The 22,749-nt window shown below is 41.9% G+C and overlaps 2 protein-coding genes across 3 annotated transcripts; one reads left to right on the top strand and one right to left on the bottom strand.

Annotated features, from left to right (window-relative positions):
- Nucleotides 1-5,190: 5,190 nt before the first annotated feature.
- On the bottom strand, nucleotides 5,191-6,946 carry LOC306925664 (putative pancreatic secretory proteinase inhibitor). Its single transcript, XM_079504645.1, has 4 exons — nucleotides 6,732-6,946; nucleotides 6,524-6,555; nucleotides 6,168-6,280; nucleotides 5,191-5,562 (listed from the first exon to the last, which is right to left on the bottom strand). The coding sequence occupies exons 1-4, from the start codon at nucleotides 6,781-6,783 to the stop codon at nucleotides 5,517-5,519; spliced, it is 243 nt and encodes an 80-aa protein (XP_079360771.1). The 5' UTR covers nucleotides 6,784-6,946; the 3' UTR covers nucleotides 5,191-5,516.
- Nucleotides 6,947-10,642: 3,696 nt separating this feature from the next.
- Nucleotides 10,643-21,488, top strand: LOC306922188 (sequestosome-1-like). Of its 2 annotated transcripts, XR_013789885.1 has the most exons (9): nucleotides 10,643-10,963; nucleotides 12,332-12,427; nucleotides 13,251-13,651; nucleotides 14,745-14,868; nucleotides 16,038-16,118; nucleotides 16,796-16,980; nucleotides 19,694-19,880; nucleotides 20,830-21,251; nucleotides 21,324-21,488. XR_013789885.1 is itself a non-coding variant. In XM_079499584.1 (8 exons), the coding sequence occupies exons 1-8, from the start codon at nucleotides 10,774-10,776 to the stop codon at nucleotides 20,985-20,987; spliced, it is 1,422 nt and encodes a 473-aa protein (XP_079355710.1). In that variant the 5' UTR covers nucleotides 10,643-10,773; the 3' UTR covers nucleotides 20,988-21,488. The 2 variants fall into 2 exon arrangements, 1 of the variants encoding a protein (XP_079355710.1); XM_079499584.1 differs by having other exon boundaries at nucleotides 20,830-21,488.
- Nucleotides 21,489-22,749: the final 1,261 nt, after the last annotated feature.

Raw genomic sequence — 22,749 nt, 5'->3', positions numbered from 1 at the left:
TCTCAGTTCAGTTCAGTTTATTTATTTTTGGACTACAGGATCCACCACAAGTTTTTACATTTATGTCTAATACTAAACTATTCAATCAATCAATTATCTATTAGTCCACAAGATCTGGAAAACTGACGGAACTACAAAGCATTCCAAATATGGTATGGTGGTTTGTATTTACTGTAAGACGCTGAGGTGCATTGCCTCGCTTTGTGCATTGTCTTAGCTTCCTTGTGTGGCAGAGAAATGGCTTCTCAACTATGTTGTGATGTACTTTTTAGCTTGAAACGTCTTTGATGCTGATTATCATCAAATTATTGTAGATCTCTTGTCTGCTGTACATTTTTCATTAGACTAAAAACCCCATTTTATATTCAGCCCTGCTGCAAGGGATGGTCTGCATGCATTGTAAGTTAAGTTGCGAGTGATTATAGGCTTTCAGGTGGGCCCTCAAGGAAATACAGGAAGCCTGGTGCTTTCTTAGTGGTTATACTGCATTATACCTGCATATTACGTATAGGTTATACCACTGGTGGCACTCTGTACCCTGTCGGGAACACTCTGTACCCTGTCGGGAACACTCTGTACCCTGTCGGGAACATGTGACCAACACCATCCTTTACAATGAGCTCCCACTGGTGGCACTCTGTACCCTGTCGGGAACATGTGACCAACACCATCCTTTACACTCTGTACCCTGTCGGGAACATGTGACCAACACCATCCTTTACAATGAGCTCCCAGGAGTGACAGGATAGAAGCATGCACAATGCTACTGCATGGCTCATATATCTTGTGATACAGTAAGTCTACCTGAGATGATTATGAAATTATATAGCTAATAATAAAATGCTCTATGAGGCATGTGAACAGGAATTTTACTTCCATCAATTTAATCAACGGCAGTATGGTCCTTCGTCCTTTAGATATTGCAAGACAGGCCAAAAAACTAAACTTGTCCATACCTATATGTCAAATCTCTCGCTCTGCAATGCCATAACTGAAATTCTTTCTTGTCTCTTTTTCTTCGTTGTTTTCTGCAACCTTCCTAGCTTCAGTACTATGAGAACATAACCTCACTCTCTGCCTCGTTATTATTAGACTAGGATAATAGCGTAACAGCACTGTACATGGAATCTTCTCAAACTTCTCGTTTCAACTTCTCCTTACCATAAACGACACCACATTAAAATACTTTGCTTCATCCTTCTTGCACCATCCTGCGTTGCACCCATCTTCCCCACGTCTTGTGCCACCCTGAGTTGCAACCATCTCTCCTCTATACCACACATCTGCATCTTGCACTGAAAGGAGCTGTACATATGTCCCCAGGCCCGGATTGGACAGTCTGGCAATTCTGGCAGATGCCAGAAAGGCTGGGCAGTCATGGGGCAGTCATGGCTGAGCCAAAACAAAAAGAAAAATCAGTAATGGCTGTACTGTACTGTACTGTCACTGTACTGTACTGTACTGGGACACCCGAAATCATCATATATGTGTGTTTGTGTGTGTGTTAGGTTGCGCAGGTGGTGAAAAACAAAATGACATAGTAGCGTCTTTGACCCGTCTTTGGGCCAGTGAAGACTACAAATGCCAGGGCCGATTTTCTGAGCCAGTCCGGGCCTGTATGTCCCCACTTCACAACGCTTTTTAGATATTAATATCACATTGTATCTTGTAACTTATCACAGTTAAAACAAGAATGCAGGACTGACAGATGGACTGTCCTTTCACCTTGATAGCATGAAAACCTCACTTTTTACAACTGCTCACCGTTGTTTTAATTCCATATTTTACATAATTCTGTTTCATTTTATGATAATATTTTCCCTCCCCCACTTTTATTTCATTTTATTATTTTAGTTCAAATGCCTCCCGATTTGTAGTATGCCACCGTTGTTAGTATGCAGAATGACATCAGGTTACATTTGTAGGTGTTATCAACTTATCACATACTTCTGAGTAATTCAGATCCAGAAATATAATATGGGCCAAGGGAAAGATAAGGTAACTTTTTTTTCCCCTTTTTTTTGAGTGGTGCAATCACTCCAGTGAACAGCAATGTGTGTCCCTTTGCAACAGGTGACAAAGTGGCGCTGTTGAGCTTCACACTGTGCACAGGTGGATGGGAAGCTGAGTTTTTAGCAGCCATTACGTGATTTCGGGTGTGACAGTACAGTACAGTGACAGTGCAGTACAGTACAGCAGAGGGACCCCCTGAGGACCCCCACACGGTAACTCTGTCATTTCTCAACCGTTTAGGATGTAGGGCGGCCCGCCGGAACGGGGCCGGCCCCCAGGGCGCGTTCCTGGGGGTCTGGATGTTCCCGGGACCCCCACACGGTAACTCTGTCATTTATCGACCATTTCGGACGCGGGGCGGCTCGCCGGGGACCCCCACACGGGGTTGCACCACTCACTTCACACGGGTGTGATTTTTTCATTACTTTTTACATTTATTTCTTATATATTTTTAAGTTTATTTCATTTGAAAGTGAATTCAGTCATCATCCTTAGTGTAAGTTGTGTGGCTCGGTATCATCACATGATGCAGCCTAAGGAGTCAGAGAGAATATTATAATTATGAACGCCTGATCCTTTAATTGAGGCATTCTACAGTACAGAGCACTCAATTTCATGCTGTCTTGCAGGTGCATCTGATGACCTGTAGGGGTCAGTTTGGACAAGCCCCACCATCACTCACTTACAATCTTCTTGTGGCAAGAGTAATATGGTCCATTGTGCATCAGGCATCCTGATTAATCAAATATTGAGAGCCTATTTTTCCAGTGTAGGTATTTCTTAATTTAATTTATTTTTGTTTATTTACCATACACCTCCTGAACCCATTTGAGTGGGGATGTGTAGGCCTACACCAGTTCATGAATTTACTACTAATTTACAGTTTAGTTTAATTACAACATTGCCACATTGCCTCAGTCCTTTCATGTGCAATGTTTTGATATTTCAACAGACCTTTAGAAATCAAATAAGAAATACTGACACTTTCATCACAACCAGACAAACACTTCCCTCATCTCCCCAAATTATCTCCAAGCAACAGAGAGCAATGTTGTTCAATGTTGTTAATTTAAATGTTCATTAATTTAAAAATAGCCTAAAACACTGGTTCTCAAATTGGGGTCCGGGGACAACCATGCAGAGTCCTGTATTTCGGAAAGTGCTCTTTGCTCTTTTTGTCACAAAAAAGAAAAAAAAAGATAGGATCAACATGAATTATTTTCTGTAAAATCTGAATAATACAATATTAATTTGCTATTAAAAGTAAATAAATGTATTAAAGTATTAACATGTTCTTGTATTTCCAGATGAAACACTGCCATCGTGTGGCTGTTCCCTCTCTCTCCAAAGTGGTGGTAATAAGTGAGAGTGGAGATCTTTTTATTATAGTCCTCTTAACTTTCATCTACCTGGCATTCAAAGGGAACAGAGCAGCACTGAAGGCATCATACCAAGTCAGCCTTGACAGGGCAAAGAATCCCCATTCCATTGGTAGCAGACAGTTGATAAAATGGTGTTGATACTGTAAAACATGTGTCTCAACATCTTGGGGTAAGGAAGCTGTAAAGAGGAAGAGCCATTTGTTTCTTATTTTCCTCCTTGATGTCACTGCATACAGGGAGGGTATTTAACCCTGGCCCTAATCAAGTGCAGGTGTTGCCAGTGGCAGAGGTAAATTAGTTTTTGACTGTGTTCATGAGGGCTGGTGAGCTGTATCCTATGCGTTTAATTTAAGCTATTTAATTTAATTTCAACTCAACGGACACAGTTTGGACATCAGTTATTCTTTGAGAATACGTCTGAACTTCCTCAGCAATCAGTAGCACCCAAGTATAGGGACTTGGGCTCTATAGAAGCAGTGAAGAAAGTTGAGACTGTCCCACTCTCAGATAACCTCGCCTTCTTTTACACTACACATCCTGTCTCTCTAGCACTACTCCTCCTTTCCCTAAGATACTGTCTCTATACTTGAAATGGTAAATGGTGCATTTAGGGGCATTTATACAGCGCTTTCATCCAAGGCGCTTTACAGAGATTGTGCATTACATTCACCCATTCTTCACACACAGATTCATACACCGATGGTGGAGGAAACCATGCCAAGGCACCAACCTGCTCATTGGGGTTCAGATTCTTGCTCAAGGACACTACAACACACACTATTAAAACAAAATCGCTCTCTCTGTTCCGGGGGGGAGAGGAGGGGCAGAGCAGCTCGCAATTCATTTTCAATGGGAGTCCATGGGTTTCACAGAGCAGCTCTGCTCCATGGGGGGGGGGAGGGCAGAACACAGCCATGGAGCAGAGCTGTGAAACCCATGAACTCCCATTGAAAATGAATTGCGAGCTGCTCTGCCCCCTCTCTCCCCCAGAACAGAGAGCGATTTTGTTTCAATAGTGTGTACGGCGCCTGGGGGAGCCCGGGATGGAACTGGGAACGTTGCGGTTCCCATCCGGATCCGGCTGCTCTACCCCTGAGCCACTGCCGCCCCATACTCTACCTCCTCTGCCAATAGACACTACACCTCCTCTTCTAAAATCTAAGACCCCTCTTCCTCTAACAAACTGCACCTCTCTATTGGGTTTGTCTTCTAATCCTTAAAGGACAACATTTGTGTTTTTCAACCAAGATTCATGTTTTAGATTATTATTAGAGAAAGTAAAAAACATTTGCTGCTTTCTTTAGTTTGAACAATTTGTTATTTTTGACAGGGGTTTGGGCGGCAACCACACTTTGCAATTTTTCTTATTAGTTATTATTTACTATAGTCCTACTAGACCCCAGGAAATTACATCTGGCCACAAAAGACGGGATCTATTGAATGTGAAGGTGACAAACTGAAATATTGAGCTACACACAGTATGGCATCCCCCTAGTAAGGACATTTCCTTAAAGACATTCCTTAAGGACATTTCCTTAACGGGATTAGAATAAGATTAGGTTCCGAAATATTGTTTCAATCCCATGTCTTCTTGATCCCATGATCACGGAGCACTTTATTATCAGCAAATAAATAAAGCAAATAAAATGAATGATATTTTCTTTAGTCTCAGTCTCTTCCTTAAAACTTTTTCTGCCAGTGTTCCTTTATGTTTTTGAGACCACCACAGTTAACCTGGAACAAAGGGCAAAGGACCTGTACATTCTTATGTATGATGACAAGTAGAAGGACAACATCAAAGCTCTAGATCTTTAATGGCCAAATAATCCACAGAGGCAAACAGTGATATTAGATATAATACAAAACATCAGGATTATAAAAGAATGATTAGCGTATGGCTATATTGTCATGTATAATATGGATTTAAGTGTGTGTGTGTGTGTGTGTGTGTGTGTGTGTGTGTGTGTGTGTGTGTGTGTGTGTGTGTGTGTGTGTGTGTGTGTGTGTGTGTGTGTGTGTGTGTGTGTGTGTGTGTGTGTGTGTGTGTGTGTGTGTGTGTGTGTGTGTGTGTGTGAAATCTGAGATACATGACGATATGATATCATCAGTTGACATCGTTCCTCAGCATTCTCCTTCTTTCACTATCAGTATGTCAGCGTTGGTTAACCTGGAAACAAGAAAACATTTTCATCAGTTTGGAAAAGAGCATTTTGAGGCTATTTAGTGGCATGAGTTTACCATAATAATACATCTATTCTACAGCATATATCAGTGGTTCTCAAAGTGAGTTCCCACAGGGGGAGAGATTGTGCACCCCCAGGGATCCTTGAGGTGGTTCAAAGGGATCCCTCGCTAAATTATTGATAGTTAGTAATAGGAACCAAAATGGTTCCTTACAGGTCTGTAACTCAGATAGTGTACAAATGTACAATGTGTGAAATGTTTAAGAGACACTGGTCTATATTACTAGGATTCATAGTTTATCAATAGGACGTGATATAGACTTCATTAGGACGTAAAGCCTGATTTATACTTGCATGCAAAGCAAAGTTAAAGGGCTTTCCCCCCTCATCCTGTCACTGGTGAAACAACTCCAATAAATCACATTGGCAGACTCAGTCAGATTTGTTGGCTCCCATATTGGTTGGCTAATCCCCGTCCCCTGTTGCTGTTGGGACAGCAGGACTCTACAATGCAAGCTCGCAATGCATCGCAATGTTACACGTTGTTGAGCCCCCAGTATAAATCGGGCATAAGGTTGACCATACTTACAGCCTGTGGACACACAGAGAACACTCGTTTGCATAGGTGACACCGTCACTGCCACACACAGGGGAGTAATTCAGAGGACAGGCCTCATCTGTGCTCATATCAATGCAGGAAGGCTGGGGACAGATCAAGCATAATTTCTGTTTGAATGTGATTCCATTTTGAAAGCTACTCAGACACCGATGTTTCTAAAACGTATTTAAACGGGAAGACATTACACATGTTTTTTGTATGAAGACTACTGTACATATGCTCCTTCAAATATTTGTATGGACAATGGAATATGTTATTTTATTTTTTAGGATTTGACTTTCAAAGGGGGTATATATTGGTTTTAGTTTTTAATTGTTGTCTCATACCCTTCTGTAGAATCTGGACTTGTCCTCTGCATCTGAAAAGGTGACATTTGACAAAGGTTTGAATTAAGTCAGCACTTCAATATACTATACTATATATACAATGTTTAAAGTAATATGCAGAAATATATAGTTTAATATGTATTTCTTATCTAGCCTCAACCAAACTCTTATATTATATGACATTCATAAATGAATCTGATGAGGTTACCTGCAGAGAAACAAACTGCCAGACAGAGCAGAACAACTGTCTTGTGAATCATCTTGATGGAGGAGATCACCAGAGAAACAAGATTTAGTTGAAAAACAGGGGAGCTGTTAAGAGTCCACTTTTGCACGATAACAACTGGATCTGGATGTTTGCCTGTGGTGATAGTCTTGTCTGCTCCGGGATGTGGTTTGCTCTGAGTCCTGTCTGTGTCTGTGTCTGTGCTGCTGCTGTGCGGAGTGCTGTTGTCATATAGAGTAGAGTTTGAAATAATGTGACCCTGTGTGGTGACAAAAGCCATGTTTTGACGGCCGTGTGCCTGACCAAATGTTTGTGACGAGCCCCCCTATTGTTTCGGCCTTTATTAGGGGATAAACATTCCTACTGGCCAAATATTACTGAGCAGGCAGAAATATATGGGATGGGGTGGTGGGGGGTGGGTTGTTAGTAATCCCCCTGACTGTCTAGAGCAACAACAACTCTGCCACAGCCACTATATCTAGTAATAAAGTATATAACAGATTAGATAAATGATCACTCGGGCATTCATCGCTGTATCCACACACAGCGTGTGCACATGGCTGCCAGTGCCAGCCTCGCCGCTATGCAGCCATTATGTGTATCATGGTGGCTGTTTTCCACTCTGTGTTGTGGTGGTTCCTTTGCAACAGGATAAACTCCAATGTCTCCTTGGCAGAATTCTGCCACATTGTCTGAAGCAGCGATTGCTTGGCGGTCGAGCTTTGTCGATGTTTGACACTGACGTTCCTTCTGCTCACAGTGCCAGTTCAGCATGCCTTGGGGGAATACCACTCATTTTCAATATAGCCTACCTTAGAGTTGTTGTGTGTGAATATTTAAAAAAAGACTATCACCCCCATTTATTCAAATATACCTTTCTTTTTTTCTTGTTTTTGTTTAGAAAACTAGTTATTTCTCCATTTCAGAGTCATGTGACATCTGAAACCAATGTGTTCTCCAACTTCTCCATTTTATCAATCTTTTTCACCAATGTTGTGGTCACATGTGTTGTTCATAATCTTTCAAACTCTCTCTTTCACCATTATGAGACTTAAAAGTGAATGCTTTTTGATTTTAGTTGGTCTTGAACCAAGAACTGCTGAGACCATCCTAGAAGCCATCGAGATAACTAACCACCAAAACAAGGACTCAGCTTTGAATGTGTATATTCAAGTTACTTGTTATTCAAGTGTTAACAATAGCTGAGAGTGTGGAGATGGACCAGTCAGGATTCTACACGGCGAGTAGACAGTACTCTCAGAAGACAGTACTGTCTTCTGAGACAGTACTCAGAAGACACTCTGTTGCCAAACATCTCCCCTTGAGATTATATTCATTACGTTACATAAATTATCAGTACTTACATTCATTAATATTCATATTAGATCTAAACAGTTTTAAAGACTTTTTGAATGACTGATTCAAACCAATACTAAACCTCTTGACTTCACCACACTAACCAAATTAAATATTTATAAAGTATGCAGGGAGCAGCAGACCTAATTATAAGGTGTGGATAGTGCATTCATTGTACCCCAGCAAGCACGGTCAGGACCTGGACGAATTAGTGACGTCTTGATTGGGCCAGATCAAGTGAAACCAAGACTAGTTAGATCTGGCCCAGAATATCAAATGAGTTCAACCAACATAAATTCTGCCCACTAAGACGGGCGTCCCTGGATGAATCAGAGATAGTCCGATCGAGGCCAGATCAACTTAAGTCATAGCCTATCATAACTAGTCAGATCTGGCCCAGAATAAGCTATATTATTTCAACTGGTGAAGACGTCCTGGAAATTACGTAAAGTCCTGAACGTCCTGAATGTCACCAGAGCCAGAGGTCATCATAACTCATCATGACGTTATTTGGCTTGCTGGGACTAAAGACTTGTCTTTCATACATTTGACATTACATGGTTGGTGTAGGTGTAGTAGTCATGGAGTGGCCACAAGGTGGCTGTATTATACCATTAGGCTACAGTACACACACTACATTATGATAGGCTACAAGAAGATACAATCTGTCTCAGAAAATAAACATAATCTTTATCAGTGTTAGACCAGTGATTTTCAATCAGTGGTCCGGGGACCACCTGTGGTCCTTGAGGGGGTTCCAGGTGGTCCCCAGCTAAATGATGGAGAGTTGGTAATTAACTCTTGAGAGCGTAAAATGAAACTTAAATTATTGTTAAACATCTGCATTACTTCATTTACAAGAAGTCTACACAATTAACGTTTGCCTATTATCTTTCCTAATGGTACCAAGATTAATACAACATTGTGGACAAAATCTTATCCAACAATAACAAAATATTCTTCATGTGTCTGAGAGGCTAATTCTCAACAACAATACAACATAGGCCTACAATATAGGCTATGATACAGAATCAGCACTTTTTGGGATACTTTCTAGAAGTTTCTCAGCATGTTGTCAGAGGCCAAACCTTCTTCTAGAAACTTCCAGAAGGTTTGCTTGATAGGGTTTGTTTGAGAGGTCAGATATGGTATCTGGTACTTAACAGATTAGCATCCAGGCAAAGGTAAAGAAAAACAAAATGGAATCTCAACCACGGGGACCGATGACTCATCATATTGGGTGTGGTGTGTGTGTGTGTGTGTGTGTGTGTGCGTGCGTGTGTGTGTATGGTGGGGATGCTTATTACTGTACGAACATGTAGTAGGCTACTTGACATTACTTACATTAGACAAAAGGAAAAAAGTCAGTAAAAATTGTTTTTAAGCGGTAGGCTATTATTTACATAAAGATCCCAAATGACACATCAACTTATATCAGCCATTTCTTTCCAACATTATTTACAAACATGTAAAAACAATAGTGTAACATGTAGCTATGTTGTTCAAAAGAAATAAAAACACACTTTTCAAATCACTGGGTTGACCTAACACACTGTCTTGGAACTGCATGAATCCATTGGAAATGTTTACTGTAGTCAAACTGTCAAAGATAAGATTAACAGATGTACTGTTCTGATTTCTTAAGTAACTTTGAAGAAGTTGACCTTATGACATGCATGTAAGACATTTCCACTGAGAGACAAGAACCTCCTACTCAAAACAATTACGGTTAAAAGAAAATGCAGAAATTATTTATTTAAAATGATGATGTGCTGCTGCATTTCTTTTCAGATGATAATACAAAACAACAACTCTATCAGTTAATCTGATTTATTTGCACATAATAACACAAAATCAAGTTTTCTTGCACAGTGGTTTTCAAAGTGGGGCCCGGCCGCCCGGGGGACTAGCAGGGGTTCTTCTGGGGTTCCACGGCGTCCCCAGCTAAATTAGTATCTACAATCTCACAAAGCATCACATACCCGCATTGTGAGCTTGTGGATCTGCTATTTTAAAACATCTTGGGAGTGGGGAAAGGAAAGAAATGGCAATATTGTTGGATCATTTTATAAGTTCTTGAGCTTAGCCCAGATACCCTGGGTAAATATAGATTTCATTTCATTTCATTTCAAGCACAAATCTTGTATGGGGGTCCGGGCCCCTGGTACAAAATGTGTTCAGATGGGGGTCTGCGGCCTAATACATTATATGAATTTGATGGTCCTTGACAATGGTAACGTTTGTAAACCAGTGGTCTTGCAAACTAAACATGAATGTTGCATGATGTTGACATGGATTCATGATTCATGGTCTGTGCTCTGCTCTACTCAGTCTGCTGCTGTTGTCACGTGGTCATGACGCATCATGTGACTATGACCTCACCAAGGAAAATCCCCCACGGAAAGTGCCTTGTCATTCCTCAGCCTCTCATTGGTCGGAGCTCGGTGACCGGCACCGCCTACTTGTTTACATTCCATGCGGTGCGGCGTTGCGATTGGTCCGACGGAGGAATAAATATTGTACTTGACGAAAGTGTGATCTTATTCTATTCAACACGGAAGTACAGCAGAGCCTCTCAGAGAAGAAGAAGAAGAGTGAACAATTTCTTGCTGCGCAACGAAGTGGAAAAGCGACCAGGCAGGAGACAGAAGAGATCTGAGTGTCCACCATGTCCACCATGTCCACCACCACGGCCATTCAAGTGAAAGCTTACCTCCTGGGGAAGGAAGACAACCACAAGGAGATCCGACGCTTCACTGTTGACCAAGATGTGTCCAGCAGCTTCGAGTACCTGAAGGGAAAAGTTGTCGATGGTTTCTCCAACCTGAGAAATGTCACCTTCCAGATGTTCTACAAGGGTAAGTGAGATCGGGACATAATAGAATAGACCAGTGGTTTTCCCAACCCTTTTTATTGATTGATTTATTAACAGTATTGGAGAATTACAGTACATTTCAAGCACAACTCAATACAAAGACTGTTAACTGTGGACGACACAATAAAGCATTACACTTGTTTACTATAGGGTCCACCCTTTTCAATTCATCAGAACATACACAAATATACACATACATATAAACATTAACAGTGAGAGGCCCAATACATAATGGGCCTCATTATTTATTGGGCTTTTAAGCCACGGACCAACATTTGATGAGAGTTAGCCTCTCAGACCCAAAACGTATGTTTTATTATTCTTGGATTCTAAGATTCTAAGATTTTGTCCACAATTATGCTGTATTGATGTTGGTATAGAGATAACAGGCAAACGTTGATCAACATAATAATTCTTCTACATTCTCTAATTGTGTAGACTTCTTGTAAATTATTGCACATGTTTAACAAAGACTTAACTCATTTTACACTCCAGAGTTAAAGATTTACTTAATTTCACGAAGTACTGGTGCTTGGTTACTCTCCATCATTTAGCTGGGGACCACCTGGAAACCCTTCAAGGACCACTGGTGGTCCCCGGAGTGCCCGGACCACTGGTGGTCCCCGGAGTGCCCGGACCACTGGTGGTGCCCGGACCACTGGTTTAAACCCACTGTAATACTGTTGTTAATGAGGATATTGTGACACATGTATAGACCATTAATGATACTGAGACATATTATACTATTCATATTATTGCTGAGGCATAATGGACTGTCAAATTATACGAGTTAACGTATTAATCTGTGACATAATATAGGCTAAATGGCTGCTATAATGTTACTATGACATGATGATACAGAAATATCATACTGAGACATATAAATGTATAAATTATACTGATATGGACTGTTAATGGTACTGAGACATACAGTAGAGTAACTATTAATTATGCAGAGTCCTAAAGACCAATGATACAGAGACATTTAATGATAAAGAGACATTACACTACATGAACAAGTTATTAGGAGACCAATGAATATCTTGTGGGATTTGGTCATGATTTTGTCTACATGAAGGAGTGATTTCAATACTTACTTTTTACATTTATCACATTAAAGTATCATTAATAAGTGTTATTATTGTCACAAGCAGCTAGGAGAAGAAACCGGTAGATAAGTAATAGTCTATTATTAAAATATGACACAGACTTCTTGGTACTGCGAGCGCTGCCTGTGTTTATCTTACACACACACACATACACACATACGGGTGAATTTCGGTGTTCCAGAACAATTGGCAGCAATCTGTAAACAGAGCAGTGTGTTGACGAGATGTTTGTTTTCCTCCAGATGAAGATGGCGACCTGATCTCCTTCTCTACAGACGAGGAGCTGATAATGGGACTGACCTGCAAGTCGGACCAAACCTTTAAACTGTACATCAAAGGTACATGGCAGCAAATATACATTATGTATTGTACAAACACCCTGGCCTTGACTGCACATTATTGTACAGTAGGCACACTGCAAAATCATTCTCAGTCTAAAGCATAAAGTACATGTTACCCTTTTTAAATGCCTTTCTATACTAATAAAGTTGATCATAGTACTTCTATGCTAACTATATTTAGTAAGTAAGCCTTGCCTAGCCATGAGACCCATAGGGCCTGTAGCGGGAGGCAGCTTGATGTACAAGTACACCCCCTGGACATGACGCTAGTATGACACAGGGACTTGCCCCCGATCCAACCCTTGATCCTGAGTGTCAAGCAGGGAGGCACTGGGTCCCATTCTTCAGAGCCTTTGGTATGACCCGGCCTGGGATGATTGAACCTCCCCGTCTCAGGGCAGACACTCAAACCACAAGGCCAACTGAGCTGGCTAGCTATATTACAATGCTATTGTTGTTTTATCCCATTTAGACCTGAGACCAGATTCTACAAAATGTTTTCTAAATCATGACAGTTTTCTGAAAAACCTCTGTTTTTATGTTGTTCCAGGGAGCCCCCAGAAGCAAATTGCTGGGAAAGAACATGTATTCAAAGATTTGCACACACTTTCACAATGTTTCAAAAATTGATCTACAAGCTTGTAGCGCAGCACTCTGTGCCACGCTATGAGCTTGTAGATTTACTATTTTTCAACAGCTAAAGTTTAACATAACGGTTAAAGTGGTTAAAAGCTATAAGGCAACACCGATGCAGTCTCAGGTCTAAATGGGTTTTACTCGATCTATACTGATACATTGTTTTATTGTTTTTATATTGCAGAGAAGAAAGAGCATCGTCGCGAATTCCCCCTCCACGCCTTTCCCGGCGGGTTCCCTCCCTTCACCTTCCCGCCCCACCCACACGGCCCCCCACCCCCCCACGGCCATGCTCCTCCGCCCCACGGGCCCCCACCCCCCCAGGGTGGCCCCGGTGCACCACCACCACCCCCCCATGGCCCCGGTGGACCACCACCCCACCACGGCCCCCAGTGGACCCCCACCCCTCCCGCCATGCTGCACCCCGGCGTGACGTGCGACGGTTGCGAGGGCGGCATCACTGGCACCCGGTTCAAGTGCACCGTGTGCGCTGACTATGACCTGTGCTCCGCCTGCCAGGCCACCGGGATGCACCAGGAGCACGTCCTGCTGCCCATCTGGCACCCGCTGAACAACATGTTCCAGGTCAGAAATTCATTCGTTTTTTTTCACTGACAAACTAAATGAAAACTAAGCTATGATGGCTAAAAGTAAGACTAAATATATTGACAATTTCGTCAACAAATAAAGACTAAAATGTTTGCAAGGGACTAGTGGACAAAAGATCCAGTATAATTAAGACAAGGCATTTTACAAATGGCAGATCTACGACACGTTGTGAGCTTGTAGATCGGCTATTTTTTAAGTATAAAATCAGACATTACAAAACTAGACTAAGCTAAAACATTCCAGGTGACTAAAACTAACTAAATTAAGTTTCATTCCAAAGACTAAACTAAAATAGAAATGTGCTGCCAAAAACAACACTAGTCAGAATATATAATATCCTTCACGTGCAGTGGTGGGGGAAAAGTACTCCAATTCTTTACTTGAGTAAAAAGAGTCAATACTGCAATGTTATATATTATAATACTCTCCCGTTACAAGTAAAGTGCAGAATGTTCTTGAGTAAAGGTACAATGCGTCACATCGCGGTGCATTGTGAGCTCGGCTATTTTCAAATGGCCGAAATGTATAGGGTTGAAGTGGTTAATGTATGTTTTGTAATAATATGTTTTGTAAAGTACAAATACCTCAAAATTGTACACAATTTAAGTAAATGTACTTAGTTACTTTCCACCACTGTTCACGTGAAAACTACGCCGGTCAAGCCATGAACCACTTTGAACCTGCCGTCCTGATTTTGCTGAAAGTGAACTTTCGGTGAATGTTTTCGCAAAAATCATGAAGCAAAAAATTGCAAATCTACAAGCTCGCAACACAACACGCTATTTGTTTGCTATTCAAATCTCATTGTATGATAAAGTACACGCTCTCTTAAATTAAATAGTCCAATGCATTGGCACGCTAAACTCGGCAAACTTAATGTGGTGCAGATGTTTAAACATACAGAATTGAAAAATTAGTCATGCATAAAAAAATAAGCTTTGGCGCTTATTTAGTAAATACCCACCCTAGGTAATGTAGAAAAGGATAGAAATGTTGAAATAAAAAATGCAGTCAGTGATTGTTTCATCCTGCAATGTGCCTGATGATGATGTAATTGTACCTTCCTCAGTGGATACCTCGTGGAAAGTGGATGAAGAGGATGAGGCAGTGTAACAGGGCTCAGAACCAGAGTCAACCCAGGACCTGTGGGGCTCAGACCTCTACTGCTGACCCGGCTAACTGCGTCCCCTCTGGTGAGTCCTGGAAATTGCTACGCAGGATTAAATCCTTAGTGTTATGTTGCGTTCACACGGGGCAAATTAAACGATGTCTACCATTCATTGTCAATGGAAGCCACTCAAGCCAGCGGCATGACGTTGCCAAGACGCAATGATGCATGTTTGTAGCTGCTCCGAATCGACTCACGTGTCGTTGCATCGTTTCATCTGACCGTGTGAACGCACCATTAGTCGAGCTCTCAGGCCTTTTTGTTTGAGGCCGATGGTAGTATTCATGTACAGAATATCGGCAGCGCAAACCTCAGTGAATCCGCATCAACAATGTAGACTATTGTGTAATGTGTAATTCTGCATGAGTAGTCAACGGTCCAGTGCATCATTTTACTTTACGGTCTATAGTAGTACTTCTGGTTGGTTCTTAACTGTGGTTCAGTGCCACACATCTGTGACTGGTATTGCTTATTGGAAGTCCTATTTGTAGAGCCTGATCGGTCTGGCCAACATATCGTATTCCTTTTTTTTTTTACGACATCAGCATCTGCAATTAGCCCTTCACTAAATCCCACCCCAAAAAGCGATTTGTCCAATGCCAATCCAAATAGTTTAGCAACGGTTGCTATGCAGGTCAAGCTTTCTTCACTGCTAACGTGCCTAAGGATGGGTTGGGGAGGGACTTAGTGAAGAGATAATTATGTAGTCCTGATTTTTAACCACTTTTAAGTTGGATCCCTATTCTCTAGTTTGGGCGTGGCATTATAGGAAAAACATTTTCAATAGGCCTTCAGTGGTTATATAACGACTCAAGAGGTAGAGCAGGTCGTCCAATGATCCATGGGTCGGCGGTTCGAATCCCGGCTCCATGTCGAAGTGTCCTTGGGCAAGACACTGAACCCCAAATTGCTCCCGATGTGCTGGTTGGTACCTTGCATGGCTTCCGCCGCAATCGGTGTATGAATGTGTGTGTGAATGGGTGAATGTAATGCACATGTAATGCACAATCTATGTAAAGCGCCTTGGATAAAGGCGCTATATAAATGCACCATTTACCATTTTATATAACCACTGAAGCACTTTTTTTTAATCTGTCAAAATATCAGTAACTAATGGGTGGTCAAGGACTCTCCAAAATTGGGATCGGACCCAAACATCTGACCGTATAGTGAAACTTCCTCTCCCCCTCCTAGACTCTGCCACTGACATGCAGGCAAATGTCGATTTCCTCAAGAACATTGGAGAGGGTGTGGCTGCCATGCTGAGTCCATTAGGTAAATATACCCGGCCTGTGGTAAACAAATCACACCCAAATCACATTTCTGCTCTACCTATGCCGATTTTATACTCTTCACACAATTGTTTTGCTTGCCTACGACCACGAGATTGGTTCTTTTCAGCCAGCGACACTATCGTTCGACTGAATATGAATCGCACATTACAGTAGATGTACGTTCCCTCTCCTCCTATCTGTGGTAATACCCGTTCTCTACCTTCTGTGTAGTAATGAATGAATGAAGCTCAATGAAATATCTTAACCCATTTAGACCTGGTGCAACCTATACGTTGCTATACCTTTCAATCAGGATGCTTCCTCTCTCTGTGTCTCATTAGTTATAAATGTTAAAAGGTGCATTTATATAGCGCTTTTATCCGAAGCGCTTTACATTGTGCATCGCACCGATGGCGGTGGAAACCATACAAGGCACCAACCTGCACATCGGGAGCAATTAGTGGTTCAGATTCTTGCTCAAGGACACTTCGACACTAACTCTGGGGGAGCCTGGGATCGAACTGGGAACCTCATAGCAACATATATATTTTTTTGAATTAGAAGGTTTTCAGAAACCTTAGGACGTGATGGACAGAACACATAGTGTCTGTGTGTCACGGTTGTACAGTAGATGGAACAATTTTTGCTCTTGGTGAAAGTTTTCTTTACCCTGACCAGGCATCGACGTTGACATTGACGTTGAACATGAAGGTCAACGCACCAAGGTGACCCCCACTCCCCCCGGATCTGCCGGACCACCCAGTGCCACGGGCTCAGGGGACTCTGCAGGGTCAGATGTCAAACAGGATGAAATGGAGGTGGAGGGAACCAGCAGCATCGGGAGCGCTAGTGGGGGAGATAAGGTACGTAAACACACATGCAAGTCACAACACGTATAACTATAAACTAAAAAATCGGTTCTGCAGGTTGCCTTTTCGAAACTCTTTGACCATCTTTATGGCGTTGATTGACTTTATATCTGACGTAGATCAACTCCTTTTTGCGGTCATCAGGCGGGGCAGAAATCATGGTGGAAACCCAATACGTGCTCCTCCAAAATAATTCCCACCTTAAATTAGTAATTTGATGAATCCTACGAGTTTCAAGTCAAACTTGGAATACTTGGTGAGACTGGATTATGTATTCGGCACTCGGCAGCAAGCAAAGTGGTGCCAACCGCAAACCAATTCCTAGAAAACGTGGCCGAAACCTCTTTCCTCTGTGTGAAAAGCCTATAGTTGTATAACTGTTTAGTTATACAACTATGAGTTGGGTCTAAAAGTCTAAAAGTAACTTCATTAATGATAAAGCTCAGGAAAACAAAAACAATCCTCATGAGCTCTGGAAGCTACTAAACAATCAACTAAGCTATGGTCAGAAACTAAAAACCAGATTTTCGAACATAAACAACAAATCTGACAACACTCTCATCACTGACAACCTTGATGTGGCCAACTACTTGAATATCTTCTTTACAAACATAGCAACAACTCTGGTTAACAAACTGCCCTCCCACTCTGGGCTCTTTGGTGTAGAGCACATTACAACCTTCTACAAAAACCTAGGTGTTTGTAAAGACGATTTTAAACTAGTTATGGTAACAACTGATGAGATAATTAAGAAACTGAGTGCCCTCCAACCCCACAAGGCCACAGGCCATGACAACATTCCCTCCAAATTTCTCAGAGACTCAGCCATCTCTATAGCTCCAATCATCACCCACATAGTAAACCTCTCCATCAAACAGGGACAGGTCCCCCAAGATTTCAAACTGGCCAAAGTAACCCCCTTGCACAAGAAAGGGAGTAAATTAGACCCCGGCAACTACCGCCCTATTTCTATTCTTAGTTCCATCTCGAAAGTGATGGAAAAAATAGTCTATGAACAGGTTGAAAAGTATCTTGCCACTAATAAATTATTGTACGAGTTCCAATCTGGCTTCAGAACATCCCACTCCACTGACACATGCCTTCTCTATTTGAGCGACCACATCAAACAAGAGGTGGACGCTGGCAAATACTGCGGCATGGTCATGCTGGACCTCCAAAAGGCTTTTGACACCGTGAACCACTCCATACTGGTTAACAAGCTAAAAGCAATTGGTTTCGATAGCACATCAGTGAGCTGGATGCAATGCTACCTGGAGGGGAGAGAACAGATGGTGGAAGTGAACGGAACACTGTCCCCCCCCCCTCCCAGTGAGCTGTGGCGTTCCACAAGGAAGCATACTAGGGGCTCTACTGTTCCTAATATATGTAAACGACATGACTTCAGCCTGTGACTGCAACTTGTTCCTGTTCGCAGATGACTCAGCACTGCTGGTCTCGGACAGGGACAAACTGCAGGTTGAAAATGCCCTCAGCTCTGAACTCGGTAGAATCTGCACCTGGCTCGCTGATAATAAACTATCTTTACACCTGGGAAAAACTGAATCCATTCTCTTTGGCTCTATTAGTAATCTCAGCAAGGCAAATGGCTTCTTGGTTAGAGTGGGTGACAATGTTATCACACGTAAAGATGAAATTACCTACCTAGGTTCCATCCTGGAGGCTAATCTTTCCGGTGATAAAATGGCCACCAACGTAATCAAAAAAGTCAACCATAGAACAAGATTCCTCTACAGGATCTCCTCACTGGTCAACAAAAACACCTTGAAGACCTTAACAGGAGCCCTTGTACAGGGTTTCTTTGACTATGCATGCACCTCCTGGTACCACAGCACCTCAAAGGCCCTTAAAACCAGGCTCCAGACTTCCCAAAACAAACTGGTCAGGCTCCTACTTGATCTAGCCCCCCGAACCCACCTCACCCCTGCCCACTTCGACAGGCTGGAATGGCTTAGGGTCGACGACAGAGTACAGCAACTTGCAATGGGTCTGGTCCACAAGATTCGATACACCACCAAGATACCCATGTACCTGTCTAGATACTTCCTTAATGTTAACGAAGTCCACACCCACAACACCAGAGGGAGTGCAACGAACCATGTACAACCCAGATTCGGCACAAACAAGGGACTAAATTCTTTTCGCTCCTATGCCACCAAAATGTGGAACGCCCTACCAACTGTCATTAAGACATGCGAATCCCTTGACTCCTTCAAAACCGCTCTCAAAGGGCACCTACGGATGGCTGCAATTCGAAACTGGCCCCCGTAAAATCTGAATCCCCCCCCGCCCCCCCCTTTTTTCCCCTCACTGTATATATTTCTTTTCCCTTTTTACCTCCTTTTTGATGAATTCCTGTTCTGTCTATAGAAGTGTCTATTTGTACGTCTCTAAATGTTTTGATGATTTGAACATGGTGGACCCTGTTGGAAACAAGTGTAATGCTTAATTGGGTCGTCCACTCACAGTTAACAGCCTTTGTATTGAGTTTGTGCTTGAAATGTACTGTAATTCTGCAAACTGTTAATAAATTCTTCAATCAAGTCTTGGACTTCATGGAAGTCATTCCGAATCGTGTTGTGTGTAACTCTTGTCTCTGGCTTAGTAATTTAACGGTCTGTAGGGTATTGTATTTGGCTTTCAGACGGTTATTTTATGGGTGTTTTTTTTGGAATTATTTTCTCCACAGGGTCCCAAGGACCAAGGGAGCGATGAGGAATGGACCCACCTGACTCCTAAAGAGGTGGACCCCTCCACCGGAGAGCTCCAGTCCCTCAGGCTGGAAGAGGACCAGGCACAGGGGTCCCTGGAGGCCCCACCCACCGAGGGCCCTACTGGCCTGCGTGAGGCTGCCATCTATCCCCACCTCCCTCAAGGTAGTAGCCAAAACCAGATATAGAGCACTAAAAGTCCTGACGTCACTCGCTCATCCCCTGGTTTGCGGAAGTAATCTCTATGGATTGTGGTCCAAAAATAAACAAACTGTCTTAGCGATATTATCGGTGTCTCTGTATCGTTTACGACAGTCACTCATATTTGATTGTCAGTTACATTTTCGCTAGATACAAATTCGGCAGTAGTAACAATAGCGTTTTCTTGCAGTCAGTTGATTCTTCATATCCATGAGTGAAACCGCCAGGATGATTTATTTTTCAAACGGTTCTTATATGAGGCGATCTAAGATCCCCTATGGGGATTATAGTACAAATAGCGCCCTCTAGCGATATTGACGTCAGTTTTTTTTTTTTTACATGTTTATTGATTTTTCTTTACGACAAAGTATTCTTAAAACAATTTTTCACATATATTTTCATACAGCCAAATGGCAGCACAAACACTGAAACAATTGTGTGTATTAATATCAAAGGTAATGCAGTGCAGTGTTTAGGTACTTTTAATTCATAATTAATATATAATTATATCTCTATAAATCGTTAATTGTATTCCACTCCTGTACCAACAATGTTTGCTGAAAGCGGTGGCATTTGTGTTTCTTTCACCATAGTTTCACATAGACATCAAAGGCGGCAGCCCCTGTCAAGGACCTTTACTGTTATTTGTTATTCATAGATCTAGGCCTACTGTTTGATTGACCACTGGTGCTAAGAATGTTATTTAGACAGCATGTTGTTTACACAGGTTTGATGTTTACCTGGTATCCTAGTTACTTAGTAGCAAATGCAAACTTGCACTTTAGAAATCACAATAGAACAATGTCCAAATGTAACCACGTGCCCTTACAAATCCACTCTGTCTGTACATCTAATCTAGCATTATAAATCTGTTATCGATAAATGCATTCTCTTCGTCAATCGTTCTGTCTAGACCCAGAGCCCAAGCTGGTTGAATCCCTGGCTCAGATGCTGTCAATGGGTTTCACAGACGACGGCGGCTGGTTGACTCGACTCCTCCAAACAAAGGATTGTGACATCGGAGCGGCGCTGGACACCATCCACTACTCTAAGCCCCCCACATACCCATGACCACTGCCAGCATATACAGCCTGTCTTCTGTCACAGCGCCACCTTTATGTTAATCAGTTATTAACCGCCAAGAAGGCAGAGCTTCTATGTATCAGTTAAATAACATTTGACTAATGATTGTATTCTGAGTCATTTACAAGCTTTCCTACTGTATTTGTCTTGGTTTTGCTAGGACATGAAGTTGCCATTTATATATATAACAAATTAGTTGAAAATATTTCTTTGGCGTCTCTGATATAGGTGTTTGTCAGATATAACACGTGTGTCTGCAGTTTCAAAGAATTGTTAACTGAAACAAAAGGTAAAACAGGGGTTATCTAAAGTATAAAAAGGAAGCCTCATTCAACTCAAATATGATATGCATTATTAAGGACTCTTAATATGTTTTATGTCCTGGATTTAACTTACTTGGGCAGACAGTCTAATATAGTTTGAGACTAAAAGGCAAGAGTATGGCTAAGGTTTCTCTGCATTTAACAATAAACAGCTCCTACAATTTTATACTTGTTTCATTGGTTTTATTTCCATAGAACTATCCAACTCATTTGTCATACCAGTTTGAAAATGTCATCCTAGTAATATCAGGACACTTAATGTACACTGCATTAATAACACTGTAAAGCCTCATACGGCTATGAACGTACAGTAACTAGGTTTAAAATGACCACATTAATGCAATGACTTGACCTTATATGGAATTGAACAGCATCCAAGGCAAGAATCTACTAAACTGTAAAATCCTCTGTTCATTTAATTCTTCCAAGTTAAATACATTCTGGGGATCTGTAGTGAAAATCATTCTATTAACCCATTAAAAGCCAGGAAAGCATCTGTAATTTTAGAAAAGCAGTTCTCAAAAATAGCAGATGTACAACTATAGAGTGTCGCAGTCCCGCCCTCTTTCATGATGACGACAGGCCTGGAAGAGAATTCCCCATTCAATTTTCCCATCAGACGTTTAAAAGATATTTATTTAAAGACATTTAACCCTCGGACAAAGCCAACTCTTGTGACTTCATGACAACAAACACAATGTTTTGGGCTGATCAAATAATTTGAAGAAAAACTAAAAAAGGGCCCTTTTTTTTCTTCTAATTATTTAATCGGCACAACGTTTATTGTCATGATTTGTCACAACAAGAGTTGGCTTTTGAGGGTTAAATGTCTTTAAATACTTTTTTAAACGTATGAAATGAAATCTATATTTACCCAGGGTATCTGGGCTAAGCTCAAGAACTTGTTTCCAGCCAGGCCCTGCTCATAGAACACATTTCATCGTAGTGGTTCAATGCCTTGTTCAAGGGCACTTCAGCGGTGGTAATTTTAACGTGTCGGACGGCTGATTCGAACTAGGCACCTTCCGGTATCAAGACCGGGCCGCTATCCGTTCGGCCACCGCTGCCACAGGGAATGAATGTGGAATTATTTTCCGGGCCTGTCGTCAGGGGCGGGACTGCAACGCTCTATATACCACCATGAAAATATGCCATTTCTGAACAATATCGAAAATGTTTGGTCTAGTCTTCTCTTCTGGGTGCCCCCGACCATTATATATATTTATTACATGGCTTGGTTGAATGCTTGATTCTGATTGGTCAATCGCTTAATTCAGCGGTGAGTTATCTCATGATAATGACCGCTCCGCTGTATAATGACCGCTGCCTAATCAAACCCTCTGAGCACCACCAGCTGCGCGGCTGCGCCCGCTTGATTTACTGCCGTTTCCAACATAACAGCCATGTAAACACACACACTACTGACA

Source organism: Electrona antarctica, assembly GCF_951216825.1.
Source record: "Electrona antarctica genome assembly, chromosome: 1".
NCBI classification, from domain to species: Eukaryota; Metazoa; Chordata; class Actinopteri; order Myctophiformes; family Myctophidae; genus Electrona; species Electrona antarctica.
The sequence above is the reverse complement of the archived record's forward strand: the minus strand, read 5'-3'. Positions and strand labels throughout refer to the sequence as shown.

Excerpts from the sequence above, each read along its gene's own strand:
- LOC306922188 (XM_079499584.1), top strand. The coding sequence starts at position 10,774 with ATGTCCACCATGTCCACCACCACGGCCATTCAAGTGAAAGCTTACCTC. Across the intron at positions 10,964-12,331 it reads CTTCCAGATGTTCTACAAGG|ATGAAGATGGCGACCTGATC; the intron begins GTAAGTGAGATC and ends GTTTTCCTCCAG. Across the intron at positions 19,881-20,829 it reads CTATCCCCACCTCCCTCAAG|ACCCAGAGCCCAAGCTGGTT; the intron begins GTAGTAGCCAAA and ends CGTTCTGTCTAG.
- LOC306925664 (XM_079504645.1), bottom strand. The coding sequence starts at position 6,783 with ATGATTCACAAGACAGTTGTTCTGCTCTGTCTGGCAGTTTGTTTCTCT. Across the intron at positions 6,556-6,731 it reads GGCAGTTTGTTTCTCTGCAG|ATGCAGAGGACAAGTCCAGA; the intron begins GTAACCTCATCA and ends TCACCTTTTCAG. Across the intron at positions 6,281-6,523 it reads AGTCCAGATTCTACAGAAGG|CCTTCCTGCATTGATATGAG; the intron begins GTATGAGACAAC and ends ATCTGTCCCCAG.